The following is a 22,494-nucleotide window of genomic DNA, read 5'->3' on the forward strand; positions in this document are numbered from 1 at the left end:
GTAGTGGAATTCAGCTGTCATGATTGAAAAGAGTGAGAACAGTCCCTTAGCATAGCTGGGGTTACTTATATAAAGGCTTTTTTGAGGATAAGAACTGAAATCTTGACCTTGCTGCTGTCTTCAAGTCTGAGCTAATGCAAAGAACTATGGCTCTGTATGATGTGCTCTTGGTAGCCTGTCTTGCTCAGTAAAAAGACTGCTGTGTTTTTGAACAGCTGTGGCTCTTTTCTTTTTCTTCACTACTGTTTTTCCTCATGGTATACCATACTCACTCCCTCTACCCCCTCTCTTAATTTCTGACCTTCCCAAGACTTCCTTACTTTGTGCTTCTAAAGATTCTCAGTTTTACAGTTCAGTCTTATGCCTTCTACAAAAGAACAACGTGTTACCTTCTAAATCGACTAGAATACTGGCTTATTCTACAAAGTGAAGAGCACTTGCATTCTGTCTCCCATCCAAATGCTGACCTAGCACTATAATGTACGGCTTGTGACCGGTCATCCGAGGCTATAGGTCAGAAGAACGCAAGCCAAGTGTATAGGTATAATAACAGACCTGTGGAAAGAATAAAGAAAAATGGCAAAGCCTGATGTGGTCTGTGCAGCACAAAGCAAGAGCATGCCGGAGGAAGTAGCTGTACAATGAGTGGGTGAACAACAGAGTCCATCACACAGATGGGGTTCATTACTTCAGTGCCCTAATACTTGAAGCCTTTAATATGGACCTGATGATTAAGTGCTAGAATACTGTGTGTTAGAATACCTTTTAAGGGCACGAGGCTCAAGAAAATTAAGAGGAAACTGGAAACAAAATATTAGGTTGTAGAGACTCCCCCTCATAGTAGCAAAACACTAAGCAGGTGCTTAAATCCTTAACTTTAAGGCCCATCAGCTTCAACAGAATTTAAGCATGTACTTAAAGTTAAATAAGTGCTCAGCTGAATAGGGTTGGGATTACTTGTCTACCTTTTGTTGAAGGGAACCTGTATGATCAAGAACAGTGGCCCAAGGAACACTTTTTAACCCAGAGATTTGCTTGGGGATTTTACACAATCAGAAGGTGACCTATAGTTGTCTGTAACTGCAAGGGAAAATAATCTTGGCAATGTGAAGCTCCAAGTTCCATAACTAAACATCCAAATGACAGTGGAGAAAACAGGATTGATGTGTTGAAAGGATAGGCCTTTAGCTAACGTTGCTGTAATTGTCTGGAAGCATTAGGAAATCAGATAGTGATCTCCAACTGGTTATGTTACTGCCACCTAGATTCAGCCCTCCTGGAAAATACTATGGAGGTTCTTCAGGATCCTGATTTAGAATTCGGTCAGTAAAGAGGATCATCAGGCACTTGGATATCTGTGATAATAATGAAATTCTTGTTTTTCATATTCAGCTTCTTTTCCCTCTCTGCCCCGCTAACATTGAGCCAAGGGTGGGGGCTTGTAGGAATAAAACAGGTGGTCTGCTAAGGGTGAGAGAAGTAAAGAAAATGTCCTAGGAATACTATAGAAGCCAAACTATGACTAGCCTACATGCTAAGCAGGTAAAGAGTAACTGCTCTGAGATCCTTGATAAACTGTAGAAAATCCTAGAGAAATGAGCACATCCTGAAATAAACAGCAGCACCCAGCAAACTCAGATTTAGCAATTAGCCATGATGCTTAATGAAACAAATATAAATTTTAAAATTCTCAAAATACAAAAAACCACATTCAATCTTTCTCCTAAATTCAACTGACATTTTAAAAATAGCTCATAAAACAACATGCAGAAACAAAATTAGAGGTGTTAAAGCAAATCGATCTATTTACATCATAAAGAGCATTAATTTCACAGTCTATTATTTTTACTGAGTGGGCAAATAGGACAACTGGCTGTATAACTGAAACAATACTGCTCTATAACACCCATACTAATTCTTGAGTTAATGATGCAAAAGGCTTCAGGGCCAAGATTGGAGATAGACTTTTTCCCCCCCCTCAAACGTTATATAATAGTACTGTATGTAATGTGGCAAATCTTCAACCTGGCCAGGCCCTCCTGAGCAAAAGTGATTGTGCCTCTCATTGCCAGTGTACATACTTTCCAAATAAACCAACTGCATTGTTTGAAAACAAAGAGCCATAAAGGCCCTCCTTAGCTGTTCAAAATTTCCAAATATTCTTGACTTATGGATGGCCTTTAGATAAGGGAGCCAAGGAGCCATTTGTTACACTAACATCTGCCTTATCTGGTAGTTTACAAATATCTTCTTCTCTAAGCTTAATCAAAATGTTCATACATGTAAACCCCCCACCCCACCCCCGAATTATTCCACACCACTCTCTCTTGTCATCCTACATTAGAAAGCCTTGGCATTTTTAGAGTTTGATTTCTGAGCGGAAATTGGAGTGAGTAGCGTATTAATCATGCATATATGGTGCTGCAGTCAGGCTGTGACTTTCCCTTGTCCCTAGAACCATTATTAAAAACCAGTGCCAAAGCCCAGTTAGGGTTAGGATTTCTTAATTTTAAATCTGGAATACTTCCTCTTAAGCCAGGTTGAGAGGTTGGGATATCTCACAAGAGGCTTCTCTCTAACCTTCTAAGGTGTGGGAGGGAATAGCAGGAATTGATTGAGTATTGGCATTACCCTTCTCGTACATTCATGCTCTATATTCTGAGATGTGGAGCCAAGACTGAAACAGCCCAGCTCTTCTGAATCAGAAAAAATGCCAAATACCCTGTTTGGGCTACGAGATACAAATGGGGGGACTTCAGGTGTAAAACCTTTCAAAGATTTTTCCCGAGCTGCCAAATTCTCCCTAACATAACGTTGAAATTCAAAAAGCTTTCCTTGGTTTCTGACATATCTTTAAACACCATTTCCAGTAACTTCCCTGTAGTCAAATAATGGTCACAGTATTGTTAACCCCACCCTAGCGTCTGTGTGATATTGTCCAATTTTATATTGTCTGCTCTTTGACAAGCTAATAGTTGCGTAACTGCATAATTTTATTGGCTATCCTGTGAAATGTGTGGTAAATCATCTACCTTTCTGTATTTTTGTTTGTTTTCTTTAATAAAACAAAATGATCACAGCAGGATACTGAAAGCCTGAAGGAGGGGCAATGTTATTTCCCTGAACAGCATTGGGGGTGCAGATGTTTGCAGAGGAAACATAAAGGAGAGGTTTGGCTGCGTATTAGACAGATTATCATGAGAGAGCTGGGCAGCCCTTACCTCCCAGGAAGCAATCCAAATCTTTGTCCATTAGTGGGAGCTGCACAGTCAGCCAGAGAGCTCAAACTATGGGCAGGGCAGGTGCCTGATAGTACTACGAGTGAATGAAAAAGTCCATCAGATCAAACCTCCCCCAAAAATAATGGCGTGGGAGCTGATGTACAAGATTCTGTGAACATTTTAATAGGAGATACTGACTGAACTCTACAGGATTCCCATTGCCAAGGGTATGTGGGATTATAAAGTCTATAATATTGGTCTGGCCAGCAGTGGCAATGGAAGTACAAGTAGCTTACTCCTGAGCAGTTATCCAATTGGGCTGCTTGGCCAGACCTCCTGGTGTGATATCGCATAACAACCATCCTTGCTGCAATTGGTTTCACTCGGTCCTTCCTCATCCTTCCCTCAGTTCCACACGGTTGCTAGCTCTCTGTCTGCTTCCTAGGTCTATTTCTTCTGCAACTTCTTTCATACTCCCCTGCCCTTTAAGGATGAATATGACCTTTGTTTATGAAGGGCCTGATCTAGTGCTTATTAAAGTCAATGGAAAGACTTACACTGACTTCAGTAAGACCCAATGAGCCAGACTTTGATACCCTCACCCATCCTGGGTAGAACTTTACTCCATAAAGTTGTCCACCACTTGTGGCATCGGATACTGTTCAAGTGTGAGTAAGGGGATTGGTATCTGGCCCCAAGCATTGGACCAATACATTGCTGCAAATTTACCTTTCAGCAAGTCTGCCCATAAACTTCAAATTGAACTTTGTTGTTGCCTTAATTGGAATTGAATACCTGCCAGGCACTGGATATTGAAAGGCTAATAGTACATGCTGTGTTAGGACATGACAATCTTTCTTACAAAACTCCAGAATGTCAAACAATCTCTTCAGTAAAAGATGTATCTATATTATGCTTAACAATCCCTCTCATTTCAAAATGACTTACAAACTATAGTCAAGGATGGCTCTGTTAGTGAAATGTAGCATTTCTGGGGGTGACGTATGGCAACTGTCAAGTAGAACACAACAGTGCTACACAACTGAACATGAAGAGTACCTTTTTAGAACTGAAAATGTAGAGGGAATTTATTTAGGCTGTCCATAATTCCTAGAGTTGGAATATGGCCAGAATGCTGACACCGAGACCCCTACTCTTAAAAAGAATGTCATGGGATCTTTAAGGACCACATGTGATCCGGACCTTGTTTTAAGTCTCATCTGAAATATGCAAAGATTCTTTAAGGTGCTTTATCTTTAAACACATGAGATACAATGGGATTCTTCATGTGCTTAACTGCTTTGCTAGAGGAGGGCCTAGCAGCACAGTTCATCCCAGTGCTACTTTTAGTGCTTAAACAATAACACATTTAAATACTTTAAGCACAGAGGTAGTGTCTGCTGCGCTGCATGTGTGTGGAGAAGTGGGACGGGGTGCTAGTGAGAGGGCCTGAATGATACGCATCATCCTGCCTACCAAAACCTCTGCCTCTATGGCCCCGAGCAACTTCGTTCTATCTTCGTAGCTTCCCTGCAATGCTCTACTCTTTCCCTCCCCTTCCACTAGAAGAGTTAAGGTTGCTCTGTTGTGTTGCATAGAGAGAAACGTCTAGTCTGTGAGTGTACAACCCCAGCTTGGTTTAAGAATTCTATATTTAACTTTAGTTGGTGACTTCCTTTTGTCTAAAAACAATTTCTTTTTGGGTGAGGAAATATGAAATGATTTGGGTGTAGAAAATTGTTTTTAAAATACATTTTATTCTCTTATTAGTAATTCTTCCAAGTCAACACCATTGGTACGAGCTTCTTGGTGTCAGTAGTATAGGGACTACTGTGCCAAGAAATCCTTGTGTTTTTGAGGGTATATATGGAGCTCTTACTCCTTGGGGCAGCTATTTCTCTGGGGAAGTAAGAAAATATGAAATCCTAGGTATGTAAAGGATTCATTAACAAGCATTAACAGACAATGCAATATCTGGTATTTTTCCCATCCCCCAATATAATTTGAGTTCTGTAAGATGTTTCCCCACATACTGTTGTCCTCAAAAGTTTAGGTCATTGTTTTTAAACTGAAAAGCTCTTTCTGGGTGTAGACATTTGTATGCCGCTACAGGATTAGAAAGGGAAATTCCAAGCACTAATTCCTTGGTCAGACTCATGTCATGTGAGATAGCTCTGTGAAATATGTTGAACAGTCTGGAGACTCTAGAACTTTCAAGGTAATTATCATCACTAAAACCCAGTGAACACATATCTAGCTTTTTTCTTTATATGATTTTGTAATTTGCATAATAGCACATACAGGACATACCTGAACAATTAGGGCCCAATTCTGTGAGGGTCAGAGCAGTCTCAGCTCAGCTCTTCTACAGGAGATGAGCATGCTTAACACCTCTCAGGAGTCACTTGGAACTCTGCAGGGTCTGACTTTAACTATGCTTCTCAAGTATCTTGACGTACTGCTTAATAACTATCTACAGAAGTCATCCACCAATACAGTGCCTGCCATGTCCTTTTAGGTAGCTGTAATATTGTCTTAGCCATTATATACATGTGCCTTTGTGATAGCCTCATGCATCTATTGCAGTTTAAAAACACGTTGCAAGAAAAGCACAATATAGTTCAGATAATTTCCCTCTGAAGTAATAGAATTATTGCTCAGATACATGGTTTTAGTAGTCGAGAATTGTAACAAGCCAAATAGTGTAAAATAGAAATGGCACTTGCACTTAAATTGGAAAGGATGGAAGTGGTCTTCAGAGGTGCCAGAACCTTGTGGGTTTTGTCTTGTTTTTAATTGTATGAACTAAAGTATATTGGCTACAAATGGGAGTGACCTTCCCTTCCCCACTTTTTTTCCTTCTCTCCTATTTTCAGAGGGTCCTGGGCCTCTGCCGTGGACGGGTGGTTCTGCAACTAAACCTGGAAAACCCAAAGGAAAGAAAAAGTTTTCTTCAGTTCGGCAGAAGTTTGATGTAAGTTTATATTCTGCAAAGGGTCTCAGCTCTGCTAAACACTCTAGAAATGAAGAGCTGGCAACTTGTGAGCAGTAAATGGTCCCTTTGTTAGCCGGGATGGCTAAGATGCTTTACCTCATTCCAGCAGAAGTGTTTGTATTAAAGCAGTGGTTCCCAAACTTTAACAACCTGTGAACCCCTTTCACTAAAATGTCAAGTCTCACGAACCCTCTCCTAAAAATGAATATTTCCAATTTTCTCCTTTACCTGAGTATAAATGATAAAAGCAGTGACCTTGGAAATATAAAATTTGTTTTTATGACATGCTTATTACACACTATTTATTATTAATTATTATTTATCATTACAGTATTTTTATTAGAATCAAACGAAAGGCAGAGACAAAATTTCTCGATACTTTAAATGACTGCTTATTGGAGCAGCTGGTACAGGAATCCACAAGGGGAGAGGCAACTCTCGATTTAGTCCTGAGTGGAGCACAGGATCTGGTCCAAGAGGTAACTATAACAGGACTGCTTGGAAATAGTGACCATAATATAATAACATTTAACATTCCTGTGGTGGGAAGAGCACCTCAACAGCCCAATACTGTGTTATTTAATTTCAGAAAGGGGAACTATGCAAAAATGAGGAGGTTAGTTAAAGAGAAATTAAAAGGTACAGTGACTAGAGTGAAATCCTTGCAAGCTGCATGGACACTTTTCAAAGACACCATAATAGAGGCTCAACTTAAATGTATATCCCAAATTAAAAAACACAGTAAAAGAACTAAAAAAGAGCCACCGTGGCTTAACAACCATGTAAAAGAAGCAGTGAGAGATAAAAAGGCATCTTCTAAAAAGTGGAAGTCAAATCCTAGTGAGGTAAATAGAAAGGAGCATAAACACTGCCAAATTAAGTGTAAAAATGCAATAAGAAAAGCCAAAAAGGAGTTTGAAGAACAGCTAGCCAAAAAACTCAAAAGGTAATAACAAAATGTTTTTTAAGTACATCAGAAGCAGGAAGCCTGCTAAACAACCAGTGGGGGCCCTGGACGATCGAGATACAAAAGGAGCACTTAAAGACGATAAAGTCATTGCGGAGAAACTAAGTGAATTCTTTGCTTCAGTCTTCACGGCTGAGGATGTTAGGGAGATTCCCAAACCTGAGCCAGCTTTTGGAGGTGACAAATCTGAGGAATTGTCACAGATTGAAGTGTCACTAGAGGAGGTTTTGGAATTAATTGAGAAACTTAACTGTAACAAGTCACTGGGACCAGATGGCATTCACCCAAGAGTTCTGAAAGAACTCAAATGTGAAATTGCTGAACTATTAACTACGGTTTGTAACCTGTCCTTTAAGTCAGCTTCTGTACCCAATGACTGGAAGATAGCTAATGTAATGCCAATATTTAAAAAAGGCTCCAGAGGTGATCCTGGCAATTACAGACCGGTAAGTCTAACGTCAGTACCTGGCAAATTAGTTGAAATAATAGTAAAGAATAAAATTGTCAGACACATAGAAGAACATAAATTGTTGGGCAAAAGTCAACATGGTTTCTGTAAAGGGAAATCATGTCTTACTAATCTAATAGAGTTCTTTGAAGGGGTCAACAAACATGTGTCTGTACTGCGTACAGATGTGGTCCTCTCATCTCAAAAAAGATATACTGGCATTAGAAAAGGTTCAGAAAAGGGCAACTAAAATGATTAGGGGTTTGGAACAGGTCCCATATGAGGAGAGATTAAAGAGGCTAGGACTTTTCAGCTTGGAAAAGAGGAGACTAAGGGGGGATATGATTGAGGTATATAAAATCATGAGTGGTGTGGAGAAAGTGAATAAGGAAAAGTTATTTAGTTGTTCCCATAATATAAGAACAAGATAGTTGTTCTGCTCAAGATAGTTAAGACCAAAGCAGACTGTGAAGAACTTCAAAAAGATCTCACAAAATTAAGTTATTGGGCAACAAAATGGCAAATGAAATTTAATGTGGATAAATGTAACCCAAACTATACATACAATATGATGGGGGCTAATTTAGCTACAACAAATCAGGAAAAAGATCTTGGAGTCATCGTGAATAGTTCTCTGAAGATGTCCACGCAGTGTGCAGAGGCGGTCAAAAAAGGAAACAGGATGTTAGGAATCATTAAAAAGGGGATAGAGAATAAGACGGAGAATATATTATTGCCCTTATATAAATCAATGGTACGCCCACAGCTTGAATACTGCGTACAGATGTGGTCTCCTCATCTCAAAAAAGATATACTGGCACTAGAAGGGCAACTAAAATGATTAGGGGTTTGGAGAGGGTCCCATATGAGGAGAGATTAAAGAGGCTAGGACTTTTCAGCTTGGAAAAGAGGAGACTAAGGGGGGATATGATAGAGGTATATAAAATTGAGTGATGTGGAGAAAGTGGATAAGGAAAAGTTATTTACTTATTCCCATAATACAAGAACTAGGGGTCACCAAATGAAATTAATAGGCAGCAGGTTTAAAACCAATAAAAGGAAGTTCTTCACGCAGCGCACAGTCAACTTGTGGAACTCCTTACCTGAGGAGGTTGTGAAGGCTAGGTCTATAACAGCGTTTAAAAGAGAACTGGATAAATTCATGGAGGCTAAGTCCATTAATGGCTATTAGCCACGATGGGTAAGGAATGGTGTCCCTAGACTCTGTTTGTCAGAGGGTGGAGATGGATGGCAGGAGAGAGATCGCTTGATCATTACCTGTTAGGTTCACTCCCTCTGGGGCACCTGGCATTGGCCACTGTCGGTAGACAGGATACTGTGCTGGACGAACCTTTGGTCTGACCCAGTATTGCCATTCTTATGTTCTTATGTATTACATTATGAAAACGGCAACACTCTTCCATGATCTCACTTTTGTAGCTTGTATAACTTTGAATAAGCATGTTATAAGACAAGGCTCCTATGTTTCATCAAGGAGTATCAGATGTGAAACCGCATGAAGGTATTTAAGAAGCCAATCCAAAGAGTTCCTCCTACACAAGCATTCGGGGCTTGAGCAGTCCAGACAAACAATGCACGTTACAACAAAGCTTAAACTTGTTCTTCATAATAATTTTAAAAACAATACTAGCTGCCTATTTAATTTTAAGAACAGCAAAAAATATCCACCTCCCTTTCCATTTCTTATAAGGAGTCTTGAAGTTTAAATCTCCTCAGTGTGATAGATATGCTTGCTTTGATCTGCTTAGCTCTTGGAAGTCCAGGGGCTCTGGCTGCTGGCCCCGTGCTGCCCAGGATCCCTAGGGACAGCTCTGTCCGGCATTAGGGATTTTTTTCCTGGGAACCCCCTGTAACATTTCGTGAACCCAAACCCCAGTTTGGGAACCACTGATTATTAAAGCAATAAGTATTCAAGTGTAATTACCAGACAAATCTCTTTTAGTCCAGATATTTATAATTTCATGCTGCCCCAATCTCTTGTTGACTTTAAAAAGCTAAGTGCTTCATGAAGCAAAAGGTTCCATATATTATAGTTACCATTGTGCTTACCCCTTCTTCTCAAATTGACTTGCTGTGTGAGCCTGGTTGGGCTAGCCAACTCCATATTGCTTTGGGCCGTCTGGATGGGTGCAACACTTTCTTTTAAACAGACCACTCTTAAAGGGCTCCAAGTTCTTAAGGGAAAATACTTCAGAGTGCCTCTTCTCTGCCTAGCCTTTTCCCTGTGGGGTGCGGGGAGAAACGCATAGGACCAGGTTCTCATTTACATTAATCCCCTTTTACATTACTCTGGCATTCTAAAGGGTCTGTAAAGTGGGCCCACTTGGAGGCTGCTTTACACTGCCAGAGTGGTATAAAAGGCATTAGTGTGAATGAGAATTGGGCCCATAAATGCCAGAGACTAAATTTGACACTGGTATAATCAGGCACTGTAATACTCTTTACAAACAGCGGTTTTAAAGAATTGTGAACCCAGTGGAAGTAGAATTGTATTTAGAAATTGCCACAATGATTCAGACAATATTTCTTACTATTCATCCTGTTTTGGCTGAGACTGTAACAGCAATGCATATTCGGATAATCTGTAGTATCTTCATTTATAAAAATTCTCCGTAATCTCTTCGCACTAAGCAATTATGAGAATCTGATTAACTGAGTAATACATATGTCTGGTGATGGACTTAAAACTTGGTTTGTTTAAAAAATGTGAATGTGTGTATATATACTGTAGATGTGCATTTTTTTTCAGGAATGTATGATAGTGTAGTACTGTATTAAGGTTTTATCAGGATGAATTTTGGTAGTGAAGTTAATAATCCCATTAGAGTTAAGATGTTCAGTTGACACCAAAATACTGCTGAGAGAGTTGATTTCTGTTAATGCTCCACTCGCTCTCTCAAAAGGACAACCTCTCTGCTGCAAGGAGGGAAGGGGAACAGAAGTCTCTTCTACTCTATCCCTTCCCCACCTTTCTTTTTTCTTTTTTTCCCCTGCCCCATGAATAACTTCTGTGCCTGACCCTGCTATTAGTATTCCTCACCAGCATGAAATTGACACAATTTCATTGCTACCCAGAAAGGTCCCAGTAACAGCTGTGAAATTACCAGATTTCATGTTAATTCCACTTTGCTTCTGCTTTCCAAAGGCATATGTTCTCTGTTTGCAGAATCAGTTACATTTTGAAGGTTATATCTTTGCAACCAAATGAAAGCTGAAGTCCTCAAAATTAGCAGAACAACTTCCCACTCATTAGTGGTAATATTTTTTCCATCAGATTTAAATAAATGTTGGTTAGATATATGGTTATTCTTTGTAGTTTTGTATAAAGCTTTTATAACGCCCTCTATCCGAGGATGTCTTTACAAACATTAACTAATTAAGCATTTGATATTTTGGGATGACATCTGATATTTTGGGATGACTGAAAAACAGCTGCTTCTGAGGGGGAACACCCAGCTGTTTAGCAGCACGCAACAATGTTAAGTTGAAAAGGTAAGGTAAATTGAAGTGTAGTTGTAGCCGTGTCGGTTCCACGATATTAGAGAGACAAGGTGGGTAAGGTCATATCTTTTATTGGACCAACTTCTGTTGATGAGAGAGACAAACTTTCGAGTTCTGTATGGCTTGAAAGTTTCTCTCTCACCAACAAAAGTGGGTCCCATAAAAGATATTACCTCACTCACCTTGTCTCAGGTAAATTTAAGACAGGCAGAATATAAAAACTGAAGTTGGAACCCAACTAGACTGCTATGCTTAAAATCCCTATTCTCTTATGAAAAGTGCCTTGTTTAATGACCATGTAAATTCAGGACCTCAATTCCACATCTCCCCTGAAAGCTGTATTCAGTGCTGGAATTAGTAGTTTTTAAATGAAAAGTGTGTTTGTCTGACAGCACCGATTCCAGCCTCAGAATCCATTGTCTGGAGCCCAGCAGTTTGTGGCAAAGGATCCTCAAGAAGATGATGATTTGAAGCTGTGTTCCCATACAATGATGCTTCCCACGCGGGGCCAGCTAGAAGGAAGGATGATAGTCACTGCATATGAGCACGGGCTAGACAATGTCACCGAAGAGGCAGTGACGGCTATTGTCTATGCTGTGCAGGTTAGAAAAGACAAACCAATGATGTGGTTTTGATTATGCTACTAACAAAAGGCTTTGTATATGGTATATGGTGGGGCACTACAGTGTGTGAGAGGAAAATAGCTTCACTATATTTACAGGTGACTTATGAGAATCCACGCCATGTGTTTCAAAGGGGCCTCCCAAACTGGCACTGAAAGTTATTCTTGCAGCTCTTCAGATCAGAGTCTTGGCACACACAAAGGATCTTGGATTCGTGCATACAAAAATATAATTTGCAGAAGTGAAAAATTGTAGGCATAATTTTAGAAGCTGAGTTTGAAAAGTTGGACCTTCAGCTTTTAAACTAAAAGATTTCTTTAACTATGATGGATTTTTAAAATGTATATTCCATTGCTAGCAGCGGTTTATACTCCAGATTTATATCCAGAGGCAATAGGATTAGTTTTGAACAGTCCCTTTTTAGGCACATCAAGCTGTTGTAAAACTTGTCTGCTATTGAAGCTCAAGCAAGGTAGATAAATCATATAGTGCCCAAACCTGAAGTGCTGATTACATGCAATTCCCATTGTCTTCTATGGGAGTTATGGCGATTAGCATCTCTCAAGACCAGGTCCAAGCACTGCAAGCAACTACTTAGGGCTTGTGCTCCTGGGGGCTTACACAGCAGACTCAGGACTCAGAGGCCAGTCTGATCTCCCGATCCGTCAATAGGACCAGATGCGGGAGCAACTTTCTGCTTGTTCTTTCCACCCCTTCACACCCTCTCCAGCAGTTTCACCTCAGAAGTAAGGCCAGCCCTTAATAAAAACAGTGTGGCTTTCAGAATAGCTTTAAGTGCAATATTCCCATGAACTGTCTGATGCTGATTATGAAACCCTTTCTTGTCCTCTACCACAGTGTGCTAGTTAATGGTGGGAATTTCCTGACATTTAAAAGACATTTTTAAGATTGGTACCAGGAGAGCTCAAATTAGAGCTGTAAGTTTCAGTTCACAGGCAAATGCACACAGTGCTCCGTTTCCTGTGCTTGTTCTGCTTTGTGTACAAATAGGTTAATGAAATTTACACCAATCCTGCTGTCTGAAGGCAGGCTCCCGTGAAGTTTGGTACCCTACTGATTTGCAGAAATAAATCAGGAATAGAAACACATGAACATGTGATAGCAAGTAAATCAGCACGCTGGCTTTGTTTTGATTGGGTTGCCCTCCTGAGGAACTAGGATTTTTATTTGGGTTGGAGATCTGTTTTTTTTTTTTCCAGGGCTATCTTGATTGATTGATTTTTCAGATTTAGTACAAAACTATAAAATACGTCCTTTTCCAGATATGTGATGCAGGGGGATGCTATTTGTATCATCCTCTACTGAATGCACTTCCTTTAAAATAACATTGCCAGATTGTGCCTCTAATAATGGAAGCTATCCATATAACAGAATCCACCTGTTAATAGACTAAAATGAATAGTTATGAAACTATGTCTCTATATATGACCAATGGCATTTGTGATGTACTGATTGCAGCAGTATCTAGGTGGAAGGGATAAACAGGCCTATGTGACACTATTGTAAAGTTTTGAGAGCATGCTCCACAAATGGTAAAGGTAAGGTTTGTCATTACAGAATCACCTTAAGGATATCCTGGCATCTGTAGTATCCAGGAGGAAAGCCTATCGCCTGAGAGATGGTCATTTCAAATACGCCTTCGGAAGCAATGTTAACCCACAGCCTTACCTGAAGAACAGTGTTGTTGCCTATAATAATCTAATTGAATGGTAAGCGAGCTCTCATGGAGCTACCTTGTTCTAAACATAGTCAATGAGTAGTTGGTGTAGGAGACTGAGCATACTGATCCATTTTTTAAAACCCCTGGAGAAAACTTGGTGGTAATATTTAATATTCAGAAACTGCAGATGTGCCAGAGGACTATCCCTACTGGGCAAAGGGGAAGGACTTGGGGTTTAGCATAAAGTGCCCTGGCAAGAAGTCTGTGCCCCTTACCACTGTACTCACCTGCTAGGAAGATACTGGAATTCCTGCTTGGGTGTTCTCTCTAGATCCAGTCTGAGGACTCAGTTTTTCATATAAGCCTCTGGTTAGTAGGCGAGTGTTTGATTTGAAGCACACAGACTCTTACTCCCCGCCTTCCAACTATCTCTGGCTGCTGGAAGGGAGAAGCAGCTTTCACCTGGGAATAGCGAAGGGGTTGGGCCACTATTTTTCCCTTCCCCACTCTCCTGGCTCTGCCACTTCCCCAGCCTCTCTTTGGGTCCTACTCCCATGTGGATAACTCCAGTGTCTACCTTTGTTGCTTTCCCAGACAGCCACAGTGTGGAATTGACAAAGATACTGGCTCGTGGCTACTGTGCAGAACTCTTTCGGCCAGCAGTAAAATTATCAGCAATGATGTTGATTTCAGTCTCCTGCTGCAGCCTCTTGGGAAGGCTATGAGCAGCAGTAATCTTGCATCTGTCTGCAGACTCAGGAAGACTGCACAATTCATATCTGGAAGGTTATCTTCTCAGCATAAGGAGTGGTTTTTTGTTTGTTTTGTTTTGCATGAAAGAGTAAATTCTGCAGAAGATTATGCTTCTCCCACTATCCCCTCTCCACAGAGAAAATTTCCTGCTCCCTACTGGCAAATGGATTTTTCAAGCCCTGATAATCATAGAATCATAGAATATCAGGGTTGGAAGGGACCTCAGGAGGTCATCTAGTCCAACCCCCTGCTCAAAGCAGGACCAATTCCCAACTAAATCATCCCAGCCAGGGCTTTGTCAAGCCGCGCCTTAAAAACCTCCAAGGAAGGAGATTCCACCACCTCCCTAGGTAAAGCATTCCAGTGCTTCACCACCCTCCTAGTGAAATAGTGTTTCCTAATATCCAACCTAGACCTCCCGCACTGCAACTTGAGACCATTGCTCCTTGTTCTGTCATCTGCCACCACTGAGAACAGCCGAGCTCCATCCTCTTTGGAACCACACCTCAGGTAGTTGAAAGCAGCTATCAAATCCCCCCTCATTCTTCTCTTCTGGAGACTAAACAATCCCAGTTCCCTCAGCCTCTCCTCATAAGTCATGTGCTCCAGACCCCTAATCATTTTTGTTGCCCTCCGCTGGACTCTTTCCAATATTTCCACATCCTTCTTGTAGTGTGGGGCCCAAAACTGGACACAGTACTCCAATTGAGGCCTCACCAATGTCGCATAAAGGGGAACGATCACGTCCCTCGATCTGCTGGCAATGCCCCTACTTATACAGCCCAAAATGCCATTAGCCTTCTTGGCAACAAGAGCACACTGTTGACTCATATCCAGCTTCTTGTCCACTGTGACCCCTAGGTCCTTTTCTGCAGAACTGCTACCTAGACATTCAGTCCCTAGTCTGTAGCAGTGCATAGGATTCTTCCATCCTAAGTGCAGGACTCTGCACTTATCCTTGTTGAACCTCATCAGGTTTCTTTTGGCCCAATCCTCTAATTTGTCTAGGTCCCTCTGTATCTGATCCCTACCCTCCAGTGTATCTACCACGCCTCCCAGTTTAGTGTCATCTGCAAACTTGCTGAGAGTGCAGTCCACACCATCCTCCAGATCATTAATAAAGATAAAAAGAACAGGAGTACTTGTGGCACCTTAGAGACTAACAAATTTATTAGAGCATAAGCTTTCGTGGGCTACAGCCCACTTCTTCGGATGCAAGATATTTTGTTTAATAAAGATATTAAACAAAACCGGCCCCAGGACCGACCCTTGGGGCACTCCGCTTGAAACCGGCTGCCAACTAGACATGGAGCCATTGATCACTACCCGTTGAGCCCGACGATCTAGCCAGCTTTCTATCCACCTTACAGTCCATTCATCCAGCCCATACTTCTTTAATTTGGCGGCAAGAATACTGTGGGAGAATGCTATGCTATGCACATCTGAAGTACCTTTCATCCAGGGATCTCAAAGCCCTTTCTGTACGTTAACTGCCAAGGGAAGGGAGGAAAGCCCATTACTGGAGACATTTAAATTGGATTGGATAATATATTGAATTGTATTTTTGGACTAATTATACACTGGTCCCAGGGTACAGGCTTGATGATCTATAACTAAGGCTATGTTTTAGTCACAGGTATTTTTAGTAAAAGTCATGGACAGGTCATGGGCAGTAAACAAAAATTCACGGCCCGTGACCTGTCCATGAGTTGTACTATATACCCCAAACTAAAACTTGGGCCCAGGACCCCTGCTGGTGCTGGGGGCGAGGCGGGCAGCATGCAGCCCAGGACCCCCGCTGGTGCTGGGTGAGGAAGGGTTGGCGGGGCTGGCAGGCTCCCTACCCAGCTCCGCTTATTCCTGCAGCTCCTAGGGTGAGGGAAGGCCAGTGGGCTCCCTGCACTGCCCCGAGCTCCGACTCCACAGCTCCCATTGGCTGGGAACCGCAGCCAATGGCAGTTGCGGGTGCGGCGCCTGTGAGCGTGAGTAGTGCACAGAGCCCCCAGCCCCTCCAGCTAGGAGTTGCAGGGACATGCCGGTGCTGGAATGTGTTTATATATTCAGTGTGTTTTAGCAATGTTAGCAGTACCTGTGCCAAGTTCATGTACCGGACACTGAACTTACAGGCATTTACTTCAGTACATCGCCTGACTTTGCTTCACAATGTCTGGCTCAGGCCTCAGGTCTTGCACCAGGCCTAATGCTCTAGGCTCTCTCTACTACAGTAAATAGAGCATGCAGCTTGTGATGAGAGAGATATTGGAATTGTCAGAGGTGCAAGCCATGGATGGTAACCCACAGAATCCTCAATCAGTTTGTGCTACCCTCCTGGAGGGGGGGCAGTCCAGTAGTTTAGAAAGCGGAAACTTGGAATTCTGATTAATTGGTCAGTTATTCCTTCCTTAGGAAGCATTAGTAAGAAACCAGAGCTGGCCCTTGGGGTGGACTCAGCATCCAGTGTTTTGTTTGTATTCCATTCCAATCTTCTATCTCCCTCATCACTGTGCTATCTGAGCTCCTTCCAGGAGTGCACAAAGTAACATGACTAGCATCTGTCACATATGGGACTCCCTTTTTTTCTCCTCCAAGGGAAAATTATGTTAAGGTCTTTTAAATAATTTATATTTGTTTTCTCTCTGCTGTGCTCTGTGTGCTTTTTGCTGAAGGCGAGGTCAGAAAATTGCACCCACACTTGGAGCAGAAGCTGGTGAGAGTCAAGGCAGTTCTTAGATTCTGTAAAAATTTGTTCTGCAGTCTCAGGCTGGCCCCCGGTAAAGCTCAGTCTCTGCACAGCAAAACACAACCCTCGTGGTGGACAGCGCCAGTGTACCGTGGGAGCAGGGGCAGTTCCAGGGGTGGGTGAGCCAGGCAGTTGTCTTGGGCATTGAACTGCTGTGCCACTCTGCTTTGTTTTGCTCTGCTTCTGATCGGTCGGCTGTTTGGTTTAATTTGGTTTGGTTTTTGTCCATCACTTGTGCATGCAAGTGATGAGTTTTGCATATGTACATTCTTTCAACTTCAGGGTGGTAGGGGGCCAAAAATAGGACTAGGACTGCTCCGGCTTGGGAGCAGAGAGGTCAGCCACAGTCCCAGAGCTTCAGGTGAACTTTTAGGTTTTACCTTCAGCACCTTGCAGATAAAGACTTTGTTTGTTCCTGCCTTGTCTCTGCCAGACACATGGGCCAGAGTGGGCTCCTTTATGTTTTCAGTCCTGAGATATCATGGTCTTTTTAATAGCTAATCTCCAGAACACATCTTGTCTCTTGTAATCTCTGAAATCCAAACAGCGGTGCACTATACAGTGTGTTGTTTATGCTTAGAAGTAAGCATGCTGTCTCTGGCTGCTGGGGAGCAGTGGGATTTTGCCATTTGAAGAGTTGCAACTGATGCATAGTTTAACCATTACGTATTTGTTTTTAGTTTGTGCAACTCTTTACTTAGTGGAGACACAGCCTTGGGATCTGTTCTGGCTGGAGATTAGTCATGTAAGAATGCCAGCAGCCTGTCTGCAATAAAGTGACCAAGTTAAAAGTAACGTAAACCAGTTTAAGTGTGGCCACACGGCTTTGCGCCATTTTAACTCAGTCCCTTTTAAAAGCTGATTTTTAGTGAAACCAGTGCAACGTTGGTATCCAGACAAGGCCTGAGCCAGCTCTGAGTGAAGAATAAAGTTCAGGAGCTAAGCTACTGCCCTGATATTTCCCAAGGTGAGTGCTTCTTTATTGACTGGAATGTCTTTAATGTCCCTCTCTTTACAGTCCTCCTACCTGCGTGGCACCTTCTGCGGGTCAGAATCTAGCCTCCCACCCCGCTCCTGACGATGCTGAGCAGCAGGCAGCTCTCCTCTTAGCATGTTCCGGGAATACTTTACCAGCTACTCTCCCTCCCGTGAACATGTATGACCTTTTTGAGGCATTACAGGTAACCATTCACGTTCCATTGCAGCATGGCTTGGGGATATGCTTTCCTGAGCAGAGACTGCTAGTCAGAGCTGATTGTGTCTGCTCTGTATTATGTACTTGGAGTCTGACCTGATTTCACTCCCTCCCCACTGCCTGTTTGTTTAAACAGGCTGTTTCCTTGTTTTCTTCTTAAATCTGTGGCTATACATGGAGCTGCACAGAGTATTAGGCAGGGACTATGGATTGGCCCCGCCAGTTGTGTAAATGTTGCCAGGTAGATGCAAGCACATTATGCGTTAGATCATAGGTTCTCACCTTGGGATTATGCGCTTTGCACTATGGGGTTACAGGTGATCACAGCCCCCCTCCCTGCATTCGATTGATGGAGATTCTGGCAGAAATATGGCACACTGAGTTGCCATATAAATCCCTCTTTTCTCTGTGTTCCATGCAGGTATTTATTACCAGCTGGGCTGCCCGAGCTGTCCGTCCCTGGGTTTGCATGGCTTGGGGCTGGTGAGACCAAGCATTCTCAGCAGGAGGACTCTGGAATTTGACCCTTACGAGCATGTTGCAAGCACTATCTATTTCCCTATGCTTATCCTGAGTGGGTAGCTTCAGTGCAGGTGGTCTCTTCTGGGTGTATGTAAATACTGGCAAGTTAGAAACAAAGCAACAAGCCTAACCTTTTGGTTGCCCCTGAGAACCCCTTCATCAGCTTATTATATAGTTATAATAAATGCACTAGATGCATCTTATTTTAGAAATGAGGGGCGTGAGCGTAATAGCATCTGGCTAGCAATGTTTTCTAACGTGTAACCCCTGCCCCCGCAGGTGCACAGAGAAGTTGTTCCAGCACACACCGTCTACGCTCTAAACATTGAGAGAATCATCATGAAACTTTGGCATCCAAACCACGAGGAGCTGCAGCAAGACAAAATCCATCGCCAGCGCTTGGCAGCAAAGGAAGGGCTGCTGCTATGCTAAAGTGAGGATGGCCGGCGTTGAGGCGGGCTGTCATTTTGTGAACTCGGCAGCGGGGTCTCCTCAGCTTTGCCGTTATGAAAACAGTGTCGAATCTTGCATCATCGTGTCAGCATTTCAAGGCAGAAATGTGTAATATGTGTAACCTTTTCCTATGGAAACGTGACCCAAGGGTAGTACATCTTGTTTGCTATCGTGAAGCCGTAGAGTCAACCCAACTCTGGGTTACTCTGACTGCTTGGGGCTGCACTGCTCCAACTGCATTTGAAAAGGAATGGAAGTTAGACTGTGTCCTGTGTAGGGAAAAATGTGAGTGGCAGGGGGAGAAGGAACTATTTAGTTTTAACTATTTAGTTTTGTTTAGTAGGTGTGATGTATCTGTGCTGGCAAACAGCCTACTGCCATAGAGGGCCTGACAGAGTGCATGACTATTTGTCACGCTCGACAGTGACTGTCTGAGTTGCAGCCTGAACCACTGTGCTTAAAATCCAGGTGAAGAAACATGCCTGTGGCAAAGTACCTTTCCTTTGGTGTAACTAGGACTTCCCTGTGAAGGGGAGAGGTCTGCTCCTCACTGCCAGAATGGTTGTCATGCGTTCTCCCTCTCTGCGCCCCGTCAGTGTCACCAGGGAGAACCCAGATCCTGCCATTGTCTGGTGGCGGGGGAGGCACAGACTACAGAAAGAATTGGAAGGAGTATGGGATGTTGCACTTGTCAAAGGGGCAGATCCAAAGCCTATTGACCTCCCTGGGCTTTGGGGCAGGCCCAAAGTGCAAGTGCCCTGCTGTGGCAGGTATTCGTATTGGAAAAGGCTGTGTTCTGAGAGTGCCTGTGGTGTAATCACACTAGTATATAGCTTACCAAGGTATGTTCAGAGCATGTGTGAAGTTGGAAAAGCAGTGTTTCTTAGTACCCAGGGCTTGATCCAGCTCTCCATGAGCTCAGTTCGAGTCTTTCTCTTGATTTCATTGGGAGCTGGATTGGAGTTCTGGGGAGTCAAGACACCCAAGTGAAGATGAGTATAGTGCCCACGTGGACCCTCCATTTATACCCTGGCAACCTCCACTTCTGGATCTGGACTATGAGATTGTGACACACAAATGAAAGGGCCTATGATTTCTATGCTGAGAGGGGAAAGCTGTTTAAAACACACTGAAGTATAGAGCCAATCTTTCAAACTGGTGGCTAGACTGGACTGTGTTTGGGGCTGTAGCCCAGTATACCCAAATCAGTGCTGTTTTACCTATTCAGAAAACTGGACTATGGCAGCTTCCTGTAATGCAGTGCTAGGAGGGGAGGCTGAGGGGATGTGTCTACACTGGAACTGGAAGGTGTCATTTCTAGCTAGAGGAAACATCCCTGCACCAATGCACTAAAAACAGAAGTCACACCGCCCCAAGTATGTACCTAGCATTTCCGGTGGGATTGTACTCAGGGTGGCTAGTCACTCATGCTGCGGCGGCTACACTTCTGTGTCTAGCGTGCTAACTCAGAGCTAGCACAGGTATATCTGCTCAAACTGGAAATTACACCTCCAGCTCCCCTGTAGATGTACCTTAAAGGGCTCCCTGTACCCACTCCTTTCCCCCTCCTCAGAATATGCTTGTACTGGGGCAGCTATAATTTAAAATAAAAAAAAAAAATTTGTTTCACTAGAGTACTCAAAACACAGAGCCAGTCTCCGTCTCTCCTCTGGCTGCCTTCCCTATAATTGGTGAGGGGCTCAGATCCCTCCCACCCAATCCCTGACCTATTAGTTTGCCTATGCTTCCAGGGAATCCCCTTAACAAACAATAGGTTCTGGTTCTGGAGGATCACTAATGTAGCAAGATGGCTCCCCATTGGTTGGTACTTCCTGTTTTTCTGAAGCTTCCCAGGGGAAGGGGGCGTGGAAGTGTACCACGTACCATGGTGTGAGGGGTAGTAAGGGTGGAGACTGCAGTTTGTATCCAGTGGCTCAGGATGAGAAGGACCCTAGTGAGTTATGAAGCCAATTCCAGGAGATGGTGGTGTAGGAAGAAGCAGCATGAGGGACCTGGTAAAGCACGTGGTCACTGGTAGCAAGGACCTTGCAATAGCAGCTCCACAGCCTCCTAAAGCTCAGCAGTGTCTGAGCATATGTTGAATCTGGGAGAGGACACAGATTCCCCCCCCCCCCCCCTTCCCAACACCCATTTTTTCTTACTTCAGGTATATGTAGCAGAATGAGCCTTAAACCCCACCAGTTTGAAATCCACTAGTTTTAGAAGGCAATTCTTAAAACCAAGACTGAACTATAAAACTTACAATATATACTAGTGAGATCAGCAGGGCACCCGAAGTACTACTGGCTTTGGGGTGGGGGTGGGGGTGGGGGATTTCCTAGCTAGTCATAATGCTTTGATATGGAATGAAAACATTAAGTGTGTTTGCTAGAAATTTAAATAAGCAGCCTCTAAAGTGTCATACATTTTTAAATAAAATGCCTTAGTGCTGAAATGAAATATGCATTTGTGTGTGTTTGTATGAAGAGCACACCATGTATATGCTGTGCAGAACCTTTTATTCTCCAGTGCTGTGTAATCTATTCAATGTAGAAGAAAAAGGAGTTAAAGGAAACCTGCCTCACAGGGCTGGATTAAGGAAATGCCTCCATTTTGCCATCTGTAAAATGGGGGTGATGGTACTGACCACCTTTTTGTAACAGGATTTTAAATCTACTGATGAAAAGCGCTATAGTACAACTACGTGGTATTATTTTATTACAGTACCTGTGGCACATCCCCATAGCCCTGCCTCCATACTGGCCCTCCTTCCCCCTGTGGCCCCTCCCCTCCTTGGTTTGGTTGTGACAGGGGTCACCCACAAGGGCATTCTCTTGGAAGGTGTTGGGGTGAGTAGCTAGTGCCATTAACTGACAGTAGTCTATCATTTGGGTGGACTTGGCTGTCAGCACTGGCACACTCATTCACCATCAGCAATTGCCTGGCTACTATCCAATAAATGGAACTGGTGACCTTGAGCAGTATAGTTTTTCCAAATTGGAAGTTATGTACTCAGTGTGACCACCCTTGGAAGAAGCAAACTATCATGTCTGGGAACTGTTAGTGGTAACTTTTATTGTGACTCATAACAGTTGTCAAATTTGGGGTTATTTCTCTCATCAGCAACCCATAATAAAGGAATTTCCCAAATTTCAAGAATGTGGCTCAAAAAGGCACTTGATTGGTTGGAATCCAATGGTCTTTTGGCTACCTCTGAGGGAAGGCCCAAAGGTCAAATTTGTTTCTTTGCCCACCACTTCTTGTACTGAATGTCATTCAGTCACCTCTTCACACAGGACTCTAGTATATCAGAATGGTGCTGTGTTGCTGTAATAAATGCAAAGTCCTTTTTATAGATTCATCTGCATCATGGT

General features: G+C 42.8%; 1 protein-coding gene across 1 annotated transcript in view; it reads left to right on the top strand.

The window, feature by feature from the left end:
- LOC112107385 (transcriptional adapter 1) overlaps positions 1–19,744 on the top strand; it is a 37,534-nt gene extending 17,790 nt beyond the window's left edge. Inside the window, exons 4-8 of the mRNA XM_024201064.2 lie at positions 6,098–6,195; positions 11,546–11,755; positions 13,355–13,506; positions 17,969–18,131; positions 18,947–19,744. Of these exons, the coding sequence (XP_024056832.1) occupies positions 6,098–6,195; positions 11,546–11,755; positions 13,355–13,506; positions 17,969–18,131; positions 18,947–19,099 (776 nt within the window). The 3' untranslated portion in view covers positions 19,100–19,744. The remainder of the gene's footprint in view (positions 1–6,097; positions 6,196–11,545; positions 11,756–13,354; positions 13,507–17,968; positions 18,132–18,946) is intronic.
- The last annotated feature ends 2,750 nt before the right edge of the window (positions 19,745–22,494 follow it).

The sequence above is a fragment of the Terrapene carolina genome, unplaced genomic scaffold (assembly GCF_002925995.2).
Source record: "Terrapene carolina triunguis isolate 2854851 unplaced genomic scaffold, T_m_triunguis-2.0 Scaffold210, whole genome shotgun sequence".
NCBI classification, from domain to species: domain Eukaryota; kingdom Metazoa; phylum Chordata; order Testudines; family Emydidae; genus Terrapene; species Terrapene triunguis.